The sequence below is a fragment of the Rhinopithecus roxellana genome, chromosome 4, assembly GCF_007565055.1.
Source record: "Rhinopithecus roxellana isolate Shanxi Qingling chromosome 4, ASM756505v1, whole genome shotgun sequence".
Taxonomy (NCBI): Eukaryota; Metazoa; Chordata; class Mammalia; order Primates; family Cercopithecidae; genus Rhinopithecus; species Rhinopithecus roxellana.
Genome location: NC_044552.1, coordinates 69,067,655 through 69,089,459, shown reverse-complemented (window position 1 = coordinate 69,089,459; position 21,805 = coordinate 69,067,655). Strand labels below are relative to the sequence as shown.

Genomic DNA, 21,805 nt, shown 5'->3' with positions numbered 1-21,805 from the left:
GTTCGAGACGAACCTGGGCAACATGGCGAGACCTCGTCTCTACAAAAAAATGTAAAACTTAGCTGGGCATGGTGATATATGCCTGTAGTCCCAAATACTTGGGAGGCTGAAGTGGGAGGACTGTTTGAGCCCAGGAGGTCAAGGCTATAGTGAGCCATGTTCATGCTACTGTACTCCAGTCCGGGCAACACAGCAAGACCTTATCTCTAAAAATTAAAAATAAAACATACATTTAAGATTTACATCTCAAAAATAAAATAGAAAATCTTACAGATATTTTAGGTTGAAAGTCTATATTGCAAAATACATAGTGGAACTCATGAGTACACGACAAAACAGTATAAACTACCAGCAGAGAACAGGCGCTATATACTGTTTATAAGCTTAGAAAATTGAGAATAATGTAAATGTACAGATAAAAAACAAATGTATCAATATAAACATCCTAATATAAAAGCAGCTTTCCAAGTTAAAGTGAAATCATCTCACATTTTCTCATTAAACTTTCAGGTAAAATCTGATCTCTCACTTTTAAGAAAAAGGCTAAAGATTTAAAAATGTGTATTTAACTTGAAATGCGATCTCTTCTAATATATCGTTCTAAGAATGTCACAATTCAAACACGTTGAAACCCAAATACAATATAAAAAGTAAACAAAACCAGTTAGGTATTACAGGAATTTACAAATCTTTTCAAAAATATTTCCTTTTGTTGTTGTTGTTGTTTGTTTGTTGTTTGTTTTTTGAGAAGGAGTCTTGCTCTGTCGCCGAGGCTGGAGTGCAGTGGTGCGATCTAGGCTCACTGCAAGCTCCACCTCCCACGTTCACGCCATACTCCTGCCTCAGCCTCCCGAGTAGCTGGAACTACAGGCGCCCGCCACCATGCCCGGCTAATTTTTTTGAATTTTTTAGTAGAGACAGGGTTTCACCATGTTAGCCAGGATGGTCTCGATTTCCTGACCTCGTGATCTGCCCACCTTGGCCTCCCAAGGTACTGGGATTACAGGTGTGAGCCACCGTGCCCAGCCCAAAAATATTTTCTTACTACAAAACTCCATCTACAGGGAGCTTTGGCATCACAGTCAGTAGCATCTGCTCTCTACTTGGAAGCAGAAATGTGAGGTATAAATGTATTTTGCTGGTAAACCTTAAATACCTTCATGTTCACTGCTGAAGAACAACTGAGGAAACCACCACAAAATGTGGCCAACAAAAGGCCATTATTTATAAAAATCTGCAATCTGCTGAAGGGCATCCAGACATTTCAGGTGCACAAGCAAATCAGCTGGGCTCCAAGTCTCTTAGTACAGAACACGAATGCATGAAAATGCTATAAATAACATAGTGAAATTTCACAGCATTTCATTATTTTACTGGCCAAAGTGTTCATCTTCATCTTATTTGTGTGTTTATATATGTATATCCACAAATATGTTTAACATATAAATATACATATACACATATGTTTCATTACAGGAGAATGCTATTGTCACATGAATGTTCTTTTTAAACACATGTGGGAGCATACATGTGCACACAGATATGAACAGGCATCTTTTTTTTTTTTTTTTTGAGACGGAGTCTCGCTCTGTCTCCCGGGCTGAGTGCAGTGGCCGGATCTCAGCTCACTGCAAGCTCCGCCTCCCGGGTTTACGCCATTCTCCTGCCTCAGCCTCCAGAGTAGCTGGGACTACAGGCGCCCGCCACCTCGCCCGGCTAGTTTTTTGTATTTTTTAGTAGAGACGGGGTTTCACCGGGTTAGCCAGGATGGTCTTGATCTCCTGACCTCGTGATCCGCCCGTCTCGGCCTCCCAAAGTGCTGGGATTACAGGCTTGAGCCACCGCGCCCGGCCTGAACAGGCATCTTTAAGTAAATATAAAGACTATCAAAAAATTAAGAGTCTGAATGTAAAACAGGCACCAGGCACCCATTCCTCTCCATTATACTAAGTCAACTTATCCTTTCTCATCCTGGACACACCATCACAGTTGCAAACATAGGAAGTCTAAGCTCTTTTTTAGATAAAACAAAAATTAAGCCCTGAGTATTGAATTCACATTTAGGATTCAAAGATTGAATCATAATAAACATTTCATGATGAAAAACTCTGGAATTTTTAAGTCTTAAACCAGTCTTCCTCTCCCCATTCATCCTTACTTTTCAGAGCTATCATGCAAACAAACTATATCAAAACATGGCTTTAATTACATTTAAAAGAAACATTTTTTTTTCCTGAATAGATCAACAATATAAATTAACACAGGTAGAAACCCTAGAAATTGCCTAGCTGCTTTAATAACCCCAAAGGAAACATTTATTTTAGCCAAACAATTGTAATGTTTGTCTCATTTTTAGAAACATCTGCTGCCAAAATAAACATTTGCATTGGAAGAAGTGTTTTGGCTGTTAAGAAGGTACCAAATAAAATGCTTATGTTCTGAAATAAATATTTTACTCAAAAAACATGCAGCAAAATTAGAATAACAATCTTTTACAAGCCCTCTTCAAGGAAACCTGTTTTGAATTGTTTTTACTTCAATATGAAGTAATAAGTTCAGATGAATCACCTTAACAAAAATAATTAGTTTATATTTAATTTTGCCATTTTCTATTTCAAAACAATGATCATCGTCTATGTTCCTGCTTTAAAGTTCTTCACAATACAGATACGCCTTTAAAAACTAAAAAAGTCATGTTTTCCCATCATAAAAGCACTCATGAACTTAAATCTCTCATTTTGCTTTTTTCTTTTTGCCCTGTTTTATAATTCCAACAGGCATCATATTATCAAACTTCTATAAGAATAATTAAAATATCAACCCAATTACAAAAAAACTCAGGGAAAATCTCAGTCTACATAATTGAAATCTACTTGACACAAATAAATAGCTTAGCTTCTGTAAGCTATTTCTCCTGGGTGCCATTTTATATGAAAATCTTATTTAAAACAAGTTGGCAAAGGCCTAGGTGTACATTTATGATCATAAAGGACAAGAACAATGAAACAAAATCGGCATTCCTGATCCAGCAAAGTATATCTTGGTGTCTTTAAGGTTTTTTGTTTTTTTTTTTTTTAAATCTGAAAAACTCAAGAGTCAGATTCTAGTAACCTTAAAAATTATGCATCTTCTGTATAGCTGTCTAATAGATGAAATCAGCCAAGGTACTTCTGTTAACCAACCCCAGGTCTGAATTCCAGAAGCCTGGAGGCAGAACATTCTCCACAGAGGCATAGAAAATTCATTTCCCCCCCGAACGCAATAAAAACCCAAGTAGACTAGTTTTTAGGGCACCGTGCAAAACTAATCTGTTTAGCCATGTATTTGCCTGATGATGTGGGAGAATCAGCAAGTGAAAGACCACAAATCTAGTTCCAGTTAATAAAGACTAAAATGATGTACTATTATCACGTCATGCTTCAAAGATCCAGTCATGAGTATATCTCAAAAACACAATTATCACCATACAAATCAAAGACCACCAGGGTAATACTAAAATCAAACACAGTCAGTGGCCAGTTCCTTCAGACTTTCAGAGACAAAAAAATAAACAGTGATACTCTCCATGTTAAATTTCACATCAGCACTGCAGTTCTTTCTAACAAAATACTCATTTAAAATTCGTATCACAGGAGCAGAATGCCAGCCAGGAATCAAACTGTGACCCCTGAGCCAAAGACAACTTACCACTCAGCTGGTAAGTGGGCAACTCAATTTACAAACTTGAATTCCTGCATTTTAATCCTGTGCAGAAATATATGAGCAGTATTAAATGAACTGGATTCAGCTCATTAGAGGTTCACAAACCAAACACAGAAAGTTCTGGAAGCCATCCAAAGCAAAGTCATGCCTAGGTGGTGATGTCCACTCAATAAATACTCAATGTCATAATTATCTTTCAACTTTTTCCCCGAAGAACATTATTAGCCCCAACTACAACAATGCTTAGCCAATTACATTAATCCTAAGGGAAGATGGATAGGACCAGCAGCCAATCACAGTGCCAGGACCTTCATTGTGGACAAATTTATAATTATCCAAAATTCAGAAACAAAGCAATTCACTGAAAATTCCTCCACAAAGAACACAGGCTCAAGCTAAAAAAATGAATGCATGTGCTCTAATAACCTTTGCTCTAGATCTTCACTATTTTTTTCCATTTCAAAAACTATTAAGAACTGTTCACATGACCTTGGTATTATAAAAGCTGTATGTCTTCTTTAAAATGTTATACACATTCAAAAGTGCATTCCGTTATTTTTAACCTTTTAAATTTTAAAACAAGATACTATATTTCAAAGCTGTATTTAACTAAATGAAAGGGTAAAAAGGCAATACAGATTATTTAGACCTATGACTTTGATTAACTCATTATGAAAGTTCGACACTTCTGCAGCCAGGATATTCAATTTCTTACCAGATAGACTATTTTCCTTTCATTATCAGAAAGATCTGTGCTTAATTAGAACTGGGTATTTCTTTTGGTTAGCAGTAAAATATCTAATCTAAAATCTTAATTAAAAATTTGCTGAAATACTTGATGGGCAATCTACATCAATTTGTTCCTTCAAATAAACCTAAGCGTCATTGGATTTAAAAAGTGTTTAAGAGTCACAGGGATTAAATAAATGGAAGAAGCTAAGAAAATTGAGATTACTCTATATATTTGTGTATGTCCTCTACTTTTAGCTTTACACATTTGGGAAAGAAAATAATGAAAAACATTTCCTAGGTAATCATTCTTTGCACACCCTCTCCATTTGTTTGACTCCCACTTTGGGACTGGAAACTAAGCCAACATCTCGAACTTCTAGTAAGACTGAACTCCTTCAGAGACCAGGGAAATCCGACTGCTTGCCATGAACAGCACCTTTTGAAACTGACTTTGTAATCTTACATCAGGGAAACATGCTGAAAAGCAAGGTAGGGAGACCAAGAGTGGCAACCATCCACTTCTCTCCGCCTGTCCCACTACTTCTTACTACCCTCCCACCTCTGCTCTCTTCCTGTGGCCAGAGCATCATCCACAGCTATTAGCTCCCACATAAAATCAACAACGGAGTGCAATGGGGACTTTAGCAGCCAGCTGCCTGGGCCGTCTTCCTCTCAACTAAAGGTGAAGTTGCTTTAAAACTAACATGGGCCGGGCACGGTGGCTCAAGCCTGTAATCCCAGCACTTTGGGAGGCCGAGACGGGCGGATCACGAGGTCAGGAGATCGAGACCATCCTGGCTAACACGGTGAAACCCCGTCTCTACTAAAAAATACAAAAAACTAGCCGGGCGACGAGGCGGGCGCCTGTAGTCCCAGCTACTCGGGAGGCTGAGACAGGAGAATGGCGTGAACCCGGGAGGCGGAGCTTGCAGTGAGCTGAGATCCGGCCACTGCACTCCAGCCTGGGCGGCAGAGCAAGACTCCCTCTCAAAAATAAATAAATAAATAAATAAAATAAAACTAAAATGAAGGAGAGAAAATCGCAACTCTTTCACCTTACTTTTCATCATTTACAAATTATTTCCCTCTCACAATTAGCAGCCACAACTAAAGATTTTTACTCTAGGCAGCAAAATATTGCTGGCAAAAAGGAATAATGTGGAAAACATTAAGAGAACAATTAAGTATGCAACTGACTGCTAGAATTCTGAGTGGGTAACCTTCAGTAATTGAGGGGTGAGGTCTTCTGACAACAGCAAAGGGTGTTCAATCTGCATCTAGGACTCAAAGGCTGAGCTACCTCTATTTTCCCCCATAATGGCCTTAACATAAAAAAAAAAAATCCAAGTGGGAGCAAAGATAAAGAAGAAAAACAGCATTTTATTTCTTATTATATAAATAAAAGACTTACTTTATTTCTTTTTTTTTTTTTTTTTTTTTAGGGTCTCGATACATTGCCTAGGCTGGACTCGAATTCCTGGGCTCAAGAGATCCTCCCACTTGAGCCTCCCGAATAGCTGGAACTACAGGAGGGTGCCACCATGTCATGCTATTATAACATAGACTTACACAATTATAATTACAATAAATTTCGATAATAAATTAATAACAATAATAATGAAATAAACAATAATTCACAAAACAGATCAAATAGTGTATAAACCAGAAGGCTCAGAAGCAACCTACTGATGAACTGTTAATATACAGCTATGTCTCATGGAAAGTATGATCAATCATTCTCCATATCCATGTCAGAGAGAACAGAAGTTATATCTAATTTTTCCCCCTCAACAAAAGATGTCTGGTCAGATGGCAGCATTTCCTGAGACGGCACTGTCAAGCCCTGTTGTCGGTTGCGGTGGCAGCACTATGGGACGCCCCAGCCTGGGGCAGTAAAATGTGCAGCAGCAGCAGCAGCCCGACCCACTCCCTGAGGGTTTAGGCATGATATGGCGATTTATAAATAAGTCTTTCTGGTGCTCCTAGTAACTAAATACCCTAACAAGTCTGAATCTAATTGAGTCTTTTCCAAATTTCATCCTTCCTCCAGCCAGCATAAAGGGGTATTCTTTCAAGTATCCAAAAGACTAGGTTTATTACTGTTAGACGGTAAATGGTCATCTAAGGTGACACCATTTGATTCTAGAGAAAAAGAAGGAAAATGTTGGGTCTTTTAAGAGCAGGAAAAGTCTTTTTTAAGTAAAAACACAAAACCCATCAAGACCTAAGAAAACAGATGCATATCAAATCCTCTTATATGAAATACAGAAATCTTTTCCAAAAGGTACGGAAGAAATAATTTGTTAAGAAATGAAAGCAAAATAACTTTGGGAGACTAAACTTTTTTTTTTTAATTTTAAAACCTTCATGTCATCCTCATGGAAAAGACTTTTAAATGACTTGAAAATTCACCTTAAGATAGTCTATTCACAGCTCAAAATCTGACACAGTCTGACAGAAATGTTAGAATGCCAAGTTCACTTCAGAGCTTACATCTGTTATAATCTGCTGCAAATTTATGACACAGTGCATCTATCAAATACAGCTGGTCCCGCTGCCCTTCTACCAAAGAGTATTCTGTCCACTTTAAGAAGCGCACCTTTCCATCTTTAAAAGAAAAAATTATACTTGTGATTATAGAAACAATACAAATTAAAGCAGAAAATCCGTGCAATGCCCCCTAATTCTCTTAAACATCCATCTTCGGTGGACAGCAAAAGGCAAACACAAAACTATCACAAAAAAGCAGGGGGTCGGCGGACCAGCACAAACCTGCTGCTGAGGGTACTGCATTCCGCCCATGGCCCCGGGAGTCCGACCCTGGATGCCAATTGGATATCGCTGTGGGCCTGGGGGGCCGTAGGAACCTCCTGGGTACGGACTGCTCTGCTGAGGCTGAGAATGAGGGTTACTGCCCATGCCATACAACTGAGGTCTCTTCATCACCATTGGATCCATTGGGCTGCCCTGTGAAGACATCAAAGAAGTCGGTTTATTAATTCATTCTTTATTACAAAGGCAGAAATTTTTGTTATGTTAACATATGCATTAATAACACAACTATCCTTAAGTTTTGAAAATATTAAAAACAATGACCTGACAAAAAATTCAGAAAGGCATTAAGGATGCCTTTCTTAGGCATTTCTTGTAGATGGATACAAGAAATTTTATTTTTTACTTTTAGGAAGGTTTTAACAATTAAGAGAGCTCTGGAGTAAACAATACTAAAAAAGATTTTGGACCATAAGCAGAGAGAAAACATTTGCATCTAAAATTCTATTATGCGCACAGGAAAAGAGCATGATAGTTAAGCTCACCCACCTCCTTTTAGCTTACTAGTAATAAAAGAGCAGAGGGTATTGAGTGATTAACATTTTCTGCCTTCAAAGTATTCTTAGAACAATGATTTTATTTTACAACTGAGTCTTCAAGTCTTGATCAAACCTTAGTGCAACTGAGTGTTCATTAAAAAGTGAAAAGATAGATTTTAGATCATGCACAAGTCCAGGTTAAGATTTTGTTCAGAGACTAGCAGTGTGTAGGGATGAGCACCCAGACCATGAGTCACAGCACCTCTCCCCATGTAAATCAGCATCTTACCAAACACAACCAGTTCACAAGTAGACACTGAATTTTATTTTTGGTTTGGTGAGTCAGGCCCTGGGCTTCAGGGCCGAGGTCATAGAGGAGGGCTAGGAGTGGAGCCTCAGCCCTTGACGTCTCGGGGCGTCAAAGAAACAAAGCAATGGGCAGGAAGGCCCTCACCCGGTGCTACAGAAGCAGCCAGCATTCACCCAACAGCTTCTTCCTTCCCTCCTCTGCCCTTCCAAAACCACATATTGATCCCTACTGTATGCCAGATGCTGCATTCACACTGAGGTAAGCACACGGGGACTTTCGGGAAGGCTTAAAAATTAGCAGGGTAAGCTGAAGACCATCCGGGCACCATCACAAGACCCTGTCTCTACAAAAACTTAAAAACTTAGCCAGGTGTGGTGGCAGGTACCTATAGTCCCAGCTGTTCAGGTGAAGGCAATAAGATCGCTTGACCCCAGGAGTTTGAGGCTGCAGTGAGCTATAACCACACCACTCCACTCCAGTCTGGGCAACACAGTGGGACCCTCTTAAAAAAAAAAAAAAAAAAAAAAACAGAGGCCGGGCACGGTGACTCACGTCTGTAATCCCAGCACTTTGGGAGGCCGAGGCGGGCAGATCACTTGAGGTCAGGAATGCGAGACCAGCCTGACCAACATGGTGAAACCCCATCTCTACTAAAAATACAAAAATTAGCTGGGTGTGATAGTGCATGCCTATAATCCCAGCGACTCCGGAGGCTCAGGCAGGAGAATCGCTTGAACCCAGGAGGCGGAGGCTGCAGTGAGCCAAGATCATGCCACTGCACTCCAGCCTGGGCGACAGAGCTAGACTCCATCTCAAAAAAAAAAAAAAAAAAGAAAAAGAAAAAAAGAATTCCCAGGATAAAGAAGAATAACACATCCAAAGTGGGAAGGAACAGCACGTATAGTACACAGGGCAGAAGAAACAGCTCAAGGCACTGGGTCAAGGGAGATAAACTGCCTGGTGTGTATCAGGAAATAAAAACCGTCTGGATCCACGTGAAGCACGAATTTGCAAAGAAGATGCTGAAGCAGGCAGAAGCCAGAACATGGGTGAGCCCTGCAGGGCATTCTACAGGCTCAGGCTGCCTCTGACAGAAGAATACAGGACTGCTCCCTTGGGTACCTGACCCAGCTGGAAGCAGGTCACGTTGCCCTGGCAGGCAGGTGAGGCTGAGGTCCTGAACTGGCAGCAGTGGTGGGAGGAAGCAAGCCCAGCTCCAAGGCACAGTTAGGAGGGAAATGTGGCAGGATTTGGAGACCGAATGAGTGATGGAAGCCAGGAGCCAAATGAGATGGAGTGTGCAGAGGGAGAAGCCAATCACCATATCCCCAGGAGTGGGAGCCTTCAGTGGTCTACACAGGAAACTTGAGGCTCTGATATGAAATCCAGGTGAAAATACCCAGAAAGAAGAGACACAATGAGCTGCAGCTTGGGGAGTAAGGCCTGACCTAGAAAAACAGGTAGAGAAGTCAGCAAAGAGGACATCCACTCCCAGAGAGCAGGGATTTTCTCTGTTTTATTCACTATGATATCTCCAGGGCATAAGTTGAACAATATACCCAGCACATTAATTGATGAATTAATCAATAGGAAGCAGTAAAACCCATGAACTTTATTTAGGAGGAATATATGAAAGGAAAACAATGGGTAGTGAACAGAATCCTAGAGAATATCACCGCTTACGGGAAAAGGGAAAATGAACCCACAGACAAGCTGGAAGAATGGTCAGAAAATGTAGAGACTCTGGAGAGTGTGGTATTACAGGAGGGAAGGGTGTCAGGTGTAGCAACGAAACAGGTGTACCAAATGCAGTCCAGGAATCCAGTCAGGTGAAGGGTAAAGGTTTCTGCTATACTTGACAAGAAGGCCACTGCTGTGCTTGGCAAGGACAATCTCACTGCAGAAGTGACGGCTGAGGCTGGAAGAGGAGGAACGGAGGGGAGGTGAAGACGGAAGACAGGAGCGCAGACCCTGAGAACTGCCAGTCCTCCCACCGGCACTCCCACTCCAAGGCTGCATGGGTCCTTCCCATTCTCTTTCTTCCTCAGTATTCTGGTGTTCGCTTTAAGGATTTGGTGAATCCATTCACCACACATTTACTAAGCACCTACTATGTGCGTTGTGCCCAGCACTGGAAGCAGAAAGATACAAGCTTCCATGTCCTGGAGATTCACTGAAGGAGACAGACTGAACAGGTCACAGTGCAACACAGCAGCCATCCAGAACGGACAAAGTACCAAGGCAAGGCGAGAAGAGGGTGTCTCACTGGGTCTGCCATGGATGGGTTTTAACAAAGGCTTCCTACAGGAAATACCTGAGCTCAGTCCCAAGGGATCCACAGGAATGTGCCAGGAACCCATCTCACCTGAATGAAGCTCTGTGGAGGACACAGGAGGAAAGAGGGTGCTTTGCTCCAGGACCCACAGCCTACAAATAACTGTTCTGCTCAAAATTCACCATGTGATGCAATTTTAAACTGTTACTACTTTCACCAGCCAAGACAGTGTTTGGACTTAAAATGATAGAAATTAAATGACAGTACATTTTTTGCCCAAACAATATACTGATTTTGCACAACCTGAGTCGCCTTCATAATTAAGTGTACAAACATATATGTTGATATATTTGTAATGAAACTAAAATCTAGGGCTAAGAATTCATTTTCTCATAATTATTTAAATTAGAATTTATGTCTGACAAAAATAAAATGTGATTATTTTCTAGATTTTCCTGAAAAAGGTAAAACTTTTTACAGAAGTATGAAAATCAAGGCTGAGTTGGTGATTTCAAAATCAGCCAACTGAATGAAGGGCCTATGGAGAGGCTGAGTAAATCAAATTTCAGGCTAAATTTCCAATACGGGGCCCTGAGGCAGTCCTATCTTCACATTCAATCTAGACAGCCCAGGGCATAGGAAACGTCTACTGATTTCACTTCAAATAGTGCACGACCAAAACTGCCTTAATTAAAGCAGAAATGTTGAACGGGAAAATGAATGGAATGTCTATGTTTTAATGCTATAGATAACAGTGCAGCAAATTCATCTTATCAGTGACTAAAATTGTTTTGTAATATCTGTCTCATCACTGCCATCAACTCTCACAGTCCTACTTAAAATTCAGTTAATTTGCACCATGTCAAAAATGTTAGCTTAACCCTGAGATTTCTGAAAATTGAAAGCATGAAATACACAGATTATCTGAACCTCTCAAAATGCATCAAATATCTTTCAATGAGACTTCAGATAGAAAAACAGATACTCATACAGTGCAAATTATTTAATTTTAACCTCTCCTTATGGCCTATTATTAAATATTCATCCATAGTCCAAATCCATCCTGCTGTGTACTCTCACTATTTTGAGCATTAAAAATGTACAACTGAGGGTCTCAACTCCTGCTTCTCACTACTAGTCCCTTGAAGAAACCAAAAACTGGCTGGGCACGGTGGCTCACACCTGTAATCCCAGCACTTTGGGAGGCTGAGGCAGGTGGATTGCCTGAGCTCAGGAGTTCAAGAACAGCCTGAGCAACACGGTGAAATCCCGTCTCTACTAAAACACAAAAAATTAGCCAGGAGTGGTGGCGGGCACCTCCTATCCCAGCTACTCAGAAGGCTGAGGCAGGAGAACTGCTTGAACCTGGGAGGCAGAGGTTGCAGTGAGCCAAGATCGTGCCACTGCACACTCCAACCTGGGCAACAGAGCAAGACTCCGTCTGAAAAAAAAAAAAAAAAACAACACAAATCTAGGACTTCTGGAAAACAGAAAGGCCAAGCTGCTTCTCATATTCACATCTAATCTGAAGCAATTTTAAGTGTTTTGTTTTGTTTTTTGAGACAGGGTCTCACTCTGTCACCCAGACTGGAGTGCAGTGGCACAATCTCAGCTCACTAAAACCTCCACCTCTCGGGTTCAAGTGATTCTCATGTCTCAGCCTCCCGAGTAGCTGGGGTAATTACAGGCACATACCACCACACCCAGCTTACTTTGTATTTTTTGTAGAGACAGGATTTTGCCATGTTGGCCAGGCTGTTCTCGAACTCCTGACCTCAAGTGATTCGCCCGCCTCGACCTCCCAAAGTGCTGGGATTACAGGCATGAGCCACTGTGCCTGGCCAATTTTATGTATTTTTTTTTAACATCTATCCGGGTATGACCATTTTCATTTCTCACTGAAAGTTTATGCTCTATCAGGGTTATCATCCATATCAAAAACAGTTCTCAACAACTTCTCTAGGTTGTCCAAGCATGTTTTCATTTCTAGATGGCATTCCACAACTGCTGCAGCTTGAGTTTCAATTCCAGAAAATAAGACAAGTGCTGTGAAGTCCACAATATATACACCACCATTTTCAAAGAGCTCTTAACCTAACCAGTCTGGTTTTAGCTAGTTGGCTTTTAATGAAATTGTTTTACTTGGTAAGACTTTCTTCCTCTTTATTCAAAGTAAGCTTTTGGATGTACATGTAAGTAGGAGTTATTCTCTCTCTCTCTAAGGAAGAAATACATTGTTTATTTTTAAGAAATGTTTGTATACAGATTCTTCTAAACATATCGGGTAGCACAATTCAGTTGTATTACATGTTAAATAGGCTTTCAGAGGCTGGCCTGGGAATCCAACTATCCTTTTTAAGATGAGCCAAGTTAAAGGACAACTTGCTTATATACTTTCAGCATACTTTAGATATACTTTATCCTTTTCATATTTAGATAATCTGTTATCACACTTTCAGAGTATCCCTACACATGTATTTGTAGTAAAAGGTATCTATGTAATTGTATTTGCTCCTAAATATCAAGTTAAGGACATAGTTTATTAGATGTCTTTATGAATATCATATTTTACTACTTTTTTCAGCCCAATTCCTTCAACCACAAATTGGAGAAATGCTTCACAAAAAAAAAAAAAAAAAAAAAAAAAAAAAAAAAACCACAGAAAGAACTATCAAATCTTGTTGATCTAAAATCATTTCTAAGCATGTGGATTAAACAAGAGCTGATAGAAAAGAAAACTCTTCCCTCTTTTGAACCATTGTTTGGGAAACAACATTCTCTTACCAGTAACTAAAGAAAACTTTTGTAATCTGTTCTGATCTATTTCTCTCGCTCAAACAGGGCAGGGGATGTTTATTCACATCTGCAACTGTATACCGAATGGCATTACCCAGCAAGGAAGCAGGGGCTCTGGATTCAGAATGGATTCACAGCCTTGTCTCACCAGGGACCTCGAGTACACTGTGACCTTATTTCTTAGTTTTCTCATTCACTAAAGGAGAAATAAAACCCACCTTGCAATGATTATGAACATCAAATTCATCAGTGCTATAAAGGTTCTCAGAGGTCACAGGGGCTATGGCAGCACCTGGAGCCCAGGGTCCACCTACTCATTGAGAAAAAATGGAACAGCCCAACTGTACAGAAGTAGAGAATCCATGGCCCAGCCGTAACAAACCAACACAGTGGACCACACGCGGGCATGGAAAGGACATGTCAGGTAATGTGCCATTTCTTCAATGCTGATGCACACGGATCACAGCCATGTGAAACAAGCTCGATAAGGATCGGGGTCAGCCACGGTGGCCTGTAAATAGTTGCTGTCATATCGGGAAGCAATCTGTGTTTACTTTTCTGTGATGGTGTCTAAATATAGCTTGGAATGCCTCTGTTTTTCCCTGAGCATACTACAAACACTACTCTGGCCCTCCGTAAAGGGAGAACAGGAGGTGGATGCAACACGGCCATCTAGCCTGTCTTCCACCCTCACACACCCGCCTGGTCACGGCACACACACAACAGTGGGTAGTGGGCACCCACTCCACCTCACCGCAGAGGTCCCCCACCACGTGCCAGTGGCACCACCCTGAAGCCACCGTGGGACAGACTTCAGAGCTGCTGTACACACCTGCAGAAGACATAAGTAAAGACAATGATAATACTGAATGCACACTCTGGTCAGGTTCTTCTCCTAACGGCATAAAAACCCGTTAATGGCAAAAGTAAGAGTGGGCACTAAAGACTCTCCCCTTGTTTCATAACAAGTACCTACTCCTCTCTAAGCCAGAGAGAACCAAGAATCTCAGCTACCACTGCCACCACTACTGCAAAATGTAATCGCCAAAGAGATTCTCTCATGCCCGATGACACAAGAGAGGCTTGGGGTGGCAGGGCTCAGACCAGAGTCAAGTCTCCCGCCTCAGGTCCACAGTCCCTTCTCTGGCCTCGTGCATCTACACATGATCGTCAGATTGAAGTAGGATAACATGCAACCCTGCATCTAAAACCACTATGTTTTTTACTTCAATGCACAACAAAATAGTGCCTGCTTATTAAGGCTTGAACTAACACGTTGGAACTTCGAATGTGAATATCAACACATTCAAGAACTTCCTAAATCTCATATCAAGTTCTTCTTTTGTCAATACAGGAATATTTGCCACATTTTCCAATGGTACAGAAAGGATCAAGAAATAGGATTCTAAGATATTAGACAAGACTGGCCACTCACAGTGGCTCACACCTATAATCCCAGCACTTTGGGAGGCCGAGGAGGGCAGATCACTTGAGGTCAGGAGTTCAAGATCAGCCTGGCCAACATGGTGAAACCCCTTCTCTACTGAAAAAAAAAAAAAAAAAGATATTAGACAAGGCAGAAAAAGTTGTTTTGTTATTAACTCTAAGAACTATCAAATCATTGGTGCCCTCTAACCATGACGTCATTAGCAATGTTGGGGGAGAGACCTCAAAACACTCATAACTGACTTAGAAATACAACCACTGCCTGTGTTTTTGGTCTTGGTTTTGGTTTTTTTAAGCTAGGTGCAGAGAAAATATGTATTTGTGGAACCATGGAATCCCCAATTTAGCATACAGGGTCAGAGGAGTTCACGGAATCCACTCTAGAAACCCATCCAAAGATCCCAGACTTACATTATCAAATAATAACAATATATACCATGCATTTCCAAAGCACTTTAATATATTCTCACATGATCAAAATTCTTAAGACACCTTGACCAAAGATTCAAAGATTCAGCAATGTAACTCAGAATCTTAGAACTGCAGAGAGCCTCACTGGTCCATAAGTGATGTACATACAAATCCTTTCAAAGCATCTACAATGAATGTTATGAATTTCTTCCTCCTATGTAACAGAAGTTTGCTCCCTGTCATTTATACTCATTGGTATTACTTTGGTCTTTTGGTAACATATTTGAAGAGCGCTGTAAGCTATTTCCCTTTTCTGTGTGACATACACCCATTCTCAGCCCCCTCAACACAAAAGGTATTATGGGGGTGTGGGGGAGCAGTTCTTGCTTCCTTTCTCCAGAACCTGCACTGCTAACAATACAGTCTAAGAGCTCTGCACTCTTGGCAGCCCCATCCCCACCATCAGCTGACTAAACCCCACCTCCCCATCTCCGATCAGACACTTGGTGAGCTGACCCTAGTAGAAGTTTGTCTTGGCCGGGCGCGGTGGCTCAAGCCTGTAATCCCAGCACTTTGGGAGGCCGAGACGGGCGGATCATGAGGTCAGGAGATCAAGACCATCCTGGCTAACACTGTGAAACCCCGTCTCTACTAAAAAATACAAAAAAACTAGCCGGGCGAGGTGGCGGGCGCCTGTAGTCCCAGCTACTCGGGAGGCTGAGGCAGGAGAATGGCGTAAACCCGGGAGGCGGAGCTTGCAATGAGCTGAGATCCGGCCACTGCACTCCAGCCCGAGCGACAGAGCGAGAATCCGTCTCAAAAAAAAAAAAAAGTTTGTCTTTATCTCTGCTTGTTTGCATTTCGCTTATTTCTGAACACCATTCTACCAGGATGAGATTGTTTTACAGATCTTGATTTGGATCTAACATATTATAGCAACTGCATTTTCTAGCTTGACATCAACCATCAATGAAATCAGCACACCATTTCACCCAAGTCTTCATCAATGAAAACACTGAAGAGGTGTTGAGGGGAGACAGAGCCTTGGACTCACCACCAAAGCTATTCATAAAGACTGATATTTAAATCCAAGCATCAGCATTCTTGAAGCAGATCCCAACAGAAACCTTTACACCGGTTCCCAGGAAACCTCCCATTCCTTTACTACTCTTGCTATGCAAGTACAATACCGTATTTGTCTTTAGGTGACCACCTACTGACCACTTCAGATTCCTACATCTTTTCTAATATATAAAATAAATCCAAAGTTTAGAAACATAATTTGAAGAAAAGGTTGTAAGGGAGCAGGCAGGGGGTTTCAAGTCAGACAAACCTGGGTAAGAATCCTGCCTGTGCGCTTATTAGCTATGTAAACTTACGCTATTCAACAGAATACGGTCATACTCACCTCGCAGTGTTGCTGGTGGATTAAATGAGATACCACAGGATTTATCACATAAAAAGAACTTCCTAAATTTCTTTTCTTCTAACTCTTAACAAATTAGCAAATTGAAGTCAGAGCTAAACCACTCAATAATCCAATCTACATATTTTCCTGTCTCCCCAGCAGACTGTTAATTTCAAGGTGAAATTTTTGTCTTACTCATCTTTGCATACCTAGCACTTGCTACAATGCCTGGCATAATTAACATTTGTTGACAAGAGAAAGGAACGGCTTCCTCAATACCACATGGCCACTTAAACAGCAGGGCTCTAACTAGAATTTAGGCCTCTTGATGACCACAAGATAGAAGAGGTAAAGACCCTTCTAGTCGCCCCTCCCTGCAGACAAAGCTTCACTTTTCACAAGTTCACCCAGACCATGGCTCCCATCACCTCCCCAAGCTTCTATCTCCCACATGCTGCTTCCCTTGGCTGCTTCCTCCAAGCCCCAGAACTCTGTGCAACATTCCTGCCCAGACATCCACAGGCTCCCCTCTGCCTCTCTCTGACCTCAAAGACACCCCATCCACCCAGATGTCCAAGTCAGAATCCAGGACACGTCCTGACTCCCTCCTCTCCTCTCCACCACAGCCAGCTCCTTACCAAGTTAATCTGTGGGACCCACCATCACTGCCCACAGGAAATCTCCCTCCAACCACGCTGGCCTGCACGGGGCTCTAGAAAACCCACATATATTCCACCACCTGGCCAACCACGCTGGCCTGCACGGGGCTCTAGAAAACCCACATACATTCCACCACCAGGCCAACCACGCTGGCCTGCATGGGGCTCTAGAAAAACCACATATATTCCACCACTGGGCCAACCACGATGGCCTGCACGGGGCTCTAGAAAAACCACATACATTCCACCACCGGGCCAACCACGATGGCCTGCACGGGGCTCTAGAAAAACCACATATATTCCACCACCGGGCCAACCATGATGGCCTGCACAGGGCTCTAGAAAAACCACATACATTCCACCACTGGGCCAACCACGCTGGCCTGCACAGGGCTCTAGAAAAACCACATATATTCCACCACCGGGCCAACCATGATGGCCTGCACAGGGCTCTAGAAAAACCACATACATTCTACCACTAGGCCTTCAAACATGCCATTCTTTGACCTAGAATGAGCTCTGCTCTCCTCCTGCAGAACTCAGCTCCAACATCATGTCCTTAGAGGAGCCCTCCCTGAACTCCAGGCCTGGCCAGGATCCTCTCAGAGTAACAGTGGGCTGATCTCTGTGACTACTTGATCAATGTCTGTCCCCCAGCCCAGACTGTCCCAGAGGAACAGGAATACAGAAGAGGGGAAAAACAAGTATCAAACCCATCTATAGCTATCATCCAGGTGCTACAGAATAAGTCCAGAAAGGAAGACTATTTTGGTTCCCCAGTTTTTCCCTGATTTTTATAAATTGGCAAAACCTATTATTAGCTTCATCCCCCAAAGCTCAGCAGCTTCTAAGTCAATTCAATGAGTAAATTACTGTCTGACTAAACTATACTTTTAAATTTAATTTAGCAAATGTAATAATTTTATGAACAAACCAAAGGCTATATATATTGTTTATTTTGAGAGTAAATTAGATCTAAAAGGAATACCAAAATAGTAATAGAATATATTTCCATTTTTCCTCACATTTGTTACTCTTGCTACCCAAAAAAATTGTAAAGCTTTTATCATGGCTTTAACATTTTCTAACATTTACATCTCTAAGTATGCAATATTGTTCATATCAATGTGTCACTACTGACAGCCTAGTAGCAAGCACTTATTTAAAAAGGAGAAATAATATGGTATATTTCCCATACAAATACAGATTCAAATTGAGAAAGAAGCTTTTGTGAGAATATGTCAAATTTTAACCCCACTACTTGAAGCTGTGTGATGCTGAAGAAAGCTACCACTTAACTTCTTTGCACCTCAGTTAATGGATCTGTACACAAAGAACACTACCACTAACATTTCAGAGCTGTTATAGAACTGGAGACAATATATTCAAGTTCTTGGTATATAACAGGCTTTTAAAAAAAAAAAAAAAAAAACAAAGGATAGGTTTTATTATCATCATTATTATATGGAGATACAATTCCAGAATAATCAATGAGGCATGGAAACCCTCTACTGCTCCATCAATGTGCAGAAGACAGACACTGCTAATCAATCCTAGCATTATTTTCCCTAAGTCCAGTAAGCCTCAGAATCCTTTGTCCTGCAGAGTTGTGGGCAGTTGTGTCAACCATCAGAATTTGCACAAGCAAAAAGCAATCTGCCATCTCCAGTAAAATGTAAAGAGCATAAAAGTATGTCATCAGGTACACTTGGGTTCACATCTCTCTCCTACTTCTGTCTAGCCATGAAACGTTACATAAATTATTGAAGTGCTCTAAGCCTCAACTTCCCTACCTCTCAAGTAAAAATAATAATACCTCCCTCAGACAGTCATTCAAAAGATGTTTAGCGTGATTTGCAAGGATAAACAATTCCAAATACGTATCAGAGCACTACCTAAAGACAGAGAAGTTACTAATTTCCCCAGCAATCCCTATGGTTGCTACCATGCCTCTTTCCAACTATTTTATCAATATTTTAAATAAACAACTTAAAACATTTATTAAAGAAAATGCCAATTAAGATATGAAAATTACCAACTGACTTACCTATCTTGGGACAAAGGGTGCTTGTCATGCTGATACACAGGCTACTTGCCCCTGTTTTTAAAATGCTTTTCAGAGATATGACCCTATTAGATATCTAATTTGTCAGAGCTGTAACTATGAGAATGCATATATTGACTCTTACTGTAATGTGGTTGATTAAAGAAAAACAAATTAACATGACTAATATATGGTCAAATCTTATATTCTAAAAAAAAAAAAAATAGGGCAACTAAACTCAACATATAAAGACTAGACAGAATCTTATACTGAAGGAAAGAAGATTGCTATATAGATGCTAGTAGGACAATAGACAAAATTAGAATATAGACTGTAAGTTAAAGTATGCAATCAAATCTAAGTTTCCTGACAGTGATAATTGCACTGAGGTGTGTGTAAGAGCATACGCTTGCTCCTAGGAAATACACTCTGAAGTATCCAGGAGTAAAGAAGCAGAATGTATACAACCTACTCTCAAAAATGATTCTGAGAAAATACATTATAAATAAATGATGGATGAACAGATGGATGAACAGACAATAATAAAGTAAATGTAGCAAAATGTAAAAATGTAATGCATCAGAATAAAAGGCACATGGGATTTCTCTGCACTATTCTTGCAACTTTGCTGTAAATTTAAAATTATTTCAAAATAAAAGTTGTGTGTGTGTGTGTGTGTGTGTGTGTGTGTGTGTGTGTGTGTGTGTGTGTGTTTTAAGAGTCAGACAAGGTCTTGCTCTGTTACACAGGCTGGAGTGCAGTGGTGCAATCACAGCTCTCAGCAGCCTCAAACTCCTGGGCTCAACCCATACTCCCACCCCAGCCTCCCACATAGCTGGGACCACAAGCACGTGCCACCAAATCTGGCTAATTTTTTTTGTCGAGATGGGGTCTTGCTATGTTGCCCAGACTGGTCTCAAACTCCCGGGCTCAAGTGATCCTCCTGCCTCGGCCTCCCAAAGTGCTGGGATTATGGGTGTGAGTTACAACATCAGGCTGCTTTTTTGATACAGATTCTCCCACTCTGTTACCCAGGCTAGAGTGCAGTGATGCAATCTCAGATCACTGCAACCTCCACCTCCCAACTTCGACTGATTCTCCTGCCCACCACGCCTGGTTAATTTTTTTTGTATTTTTAGTAGAGACAGGGTTTTGCCCTGCTGACCAGGCTGGTCTGACCTCTTGACCTCAGGTGATCCACCCACCTCGGCCTCCCAAAGTGCTGGAATTACAGGTGTAAGCTACCACACCCGGGCTTTTTTTTTTTTTTTTTAAATTAAAGGTCAAATGGGATGAAGTTCCTTACTGTTCTAATGTGCTATAATTCTAGAATCGTTCCTTCTCCCTCCCTGCCAGACCTTCCAATTATGCTGTGGTATCAAAAAGAATGTGGGCTGTTAGAGATACTTCTCCTTTCTGCCCCATTCTTTGATCAGAAATCTTATCAATAAACATCCCTGAAGATCAAAAGAAAGAAAGAGGACATAAAGGAGTCTGAAAAATCCAAACTCCAGAAGGACAAATTCAAACAAACAAGGTTCGCCTCAAGGTGACAGGCCCTGCGACCCATCAGGCCTCAGCCCGCCCTGTACCTGGACAGCCCTCTTACGCACCGCCAAGCCGACGCCTGAGCACACAACTCCAAGCCCATTTCTAGAACACTCTGTACCCAGCACAGCTGTGGCTGCCCTGTAAACGGAAGAAGCACTTCCAGACTGGAGAAATACCAGTGAGTACAGCAGCCTGCCTTCACAAGGCTCCACCGTTCCCCACAGCGCTCTTATTTAACAGCTACTCAATTTATCACCATCGACTGCAACTCATGGTTTACCTCTGCCTCCTTTATCAGACAGTAAGTTCTTTAAGGCCAGATATGTTTTTTTCCTCAACCTAATTTTTCTCATAGCCCCAATTTCTGACACCCAGTAGACAACTATTACTGCTATGGTTTCTTTAATAAAAAACCAAAATTAAAGAAACCCAAGTGCGTCTTTTAACCCTTACCTCTCTCCAAGCCATCCTTTTCTAAACAATACTGTACTGTCTTCCTAGCTGTGTCAAGTATAAGTAATAAAATTATGAAAATCGATACACTGTCTGACTTATAACAGGCACTTAATAAATGTTTGGTATGTGACTGCTGGAAAGATATCCATCTCCTATTCCAAGTGACTTCTGAATTCAAATTATAATGCTCCAAACATTTTTTAATTTCCATGCTATAATGTCACTATTTCTAGTATTCTAAAAACAGTATTTCCCAAAGTATACGAATAGATGTTATTGTAATTAAGAATGGAAAATGTGTATAAAGCACACACCATTCTTTAAGATTCATAACATATATTAACATTAGAAAAGTCTAAAATGTCCTATATAGAAAAAACTTATTTAACTTCGTTGAACTCAAACCTGTATGGGGAACGTTTTTTAAAGCAGAACACAGGCCGGCCCGGCGCGGTGGCTCAAGCCTGTAATTCCAGCACTCTGGGAGGCCGAGGTGGGCGGATCACGAGGTCAGGAGATCGAGATCATCCTGGCTAATACGGTGAAACTCCGCCTCTACTAAAAATACAAAAAATTAGCCGGGCGTGGTGGCGGCGCCTGTAGTCCCAGCTACTCGGGAGGCTGAGGCAGGAGAATGGCGTGAACCCGGGAGGTGGAGCTTGCAGTGAGCCAAGACTGTGCCACTGCACTCCAGCCTGGGCGAC

At 41.3% G+C, this 21,805-nt stretch overlaps 1 protein-coding gene across 7 annotated transcripts in view; it reads right to left on the bottom strand.

Moving 5' to 3' along the window:
- The window catches only part of ARID1B (AT-rich interaction domain 1B), a 445,370-nt gene that overhangs the window by 384,642 nt on the left and 38,923 nt on the right, over positions 1–21,805 (bottom strand). For all 7 annotated transcript variants that reach the window (XM_030928075.1, XM_030928069.1, XM_030928073.1 and 4 more), the window contains exon 2: positions 7,207–7,401. In XM_030928075.1, coding sequence (XP_030783935.1) covers positions 7,207–7,401 — 195 coding nt within the window. The remainder of the gene's footprint in view (positions 1–7,206; positions 7,402–21,805) is intronic.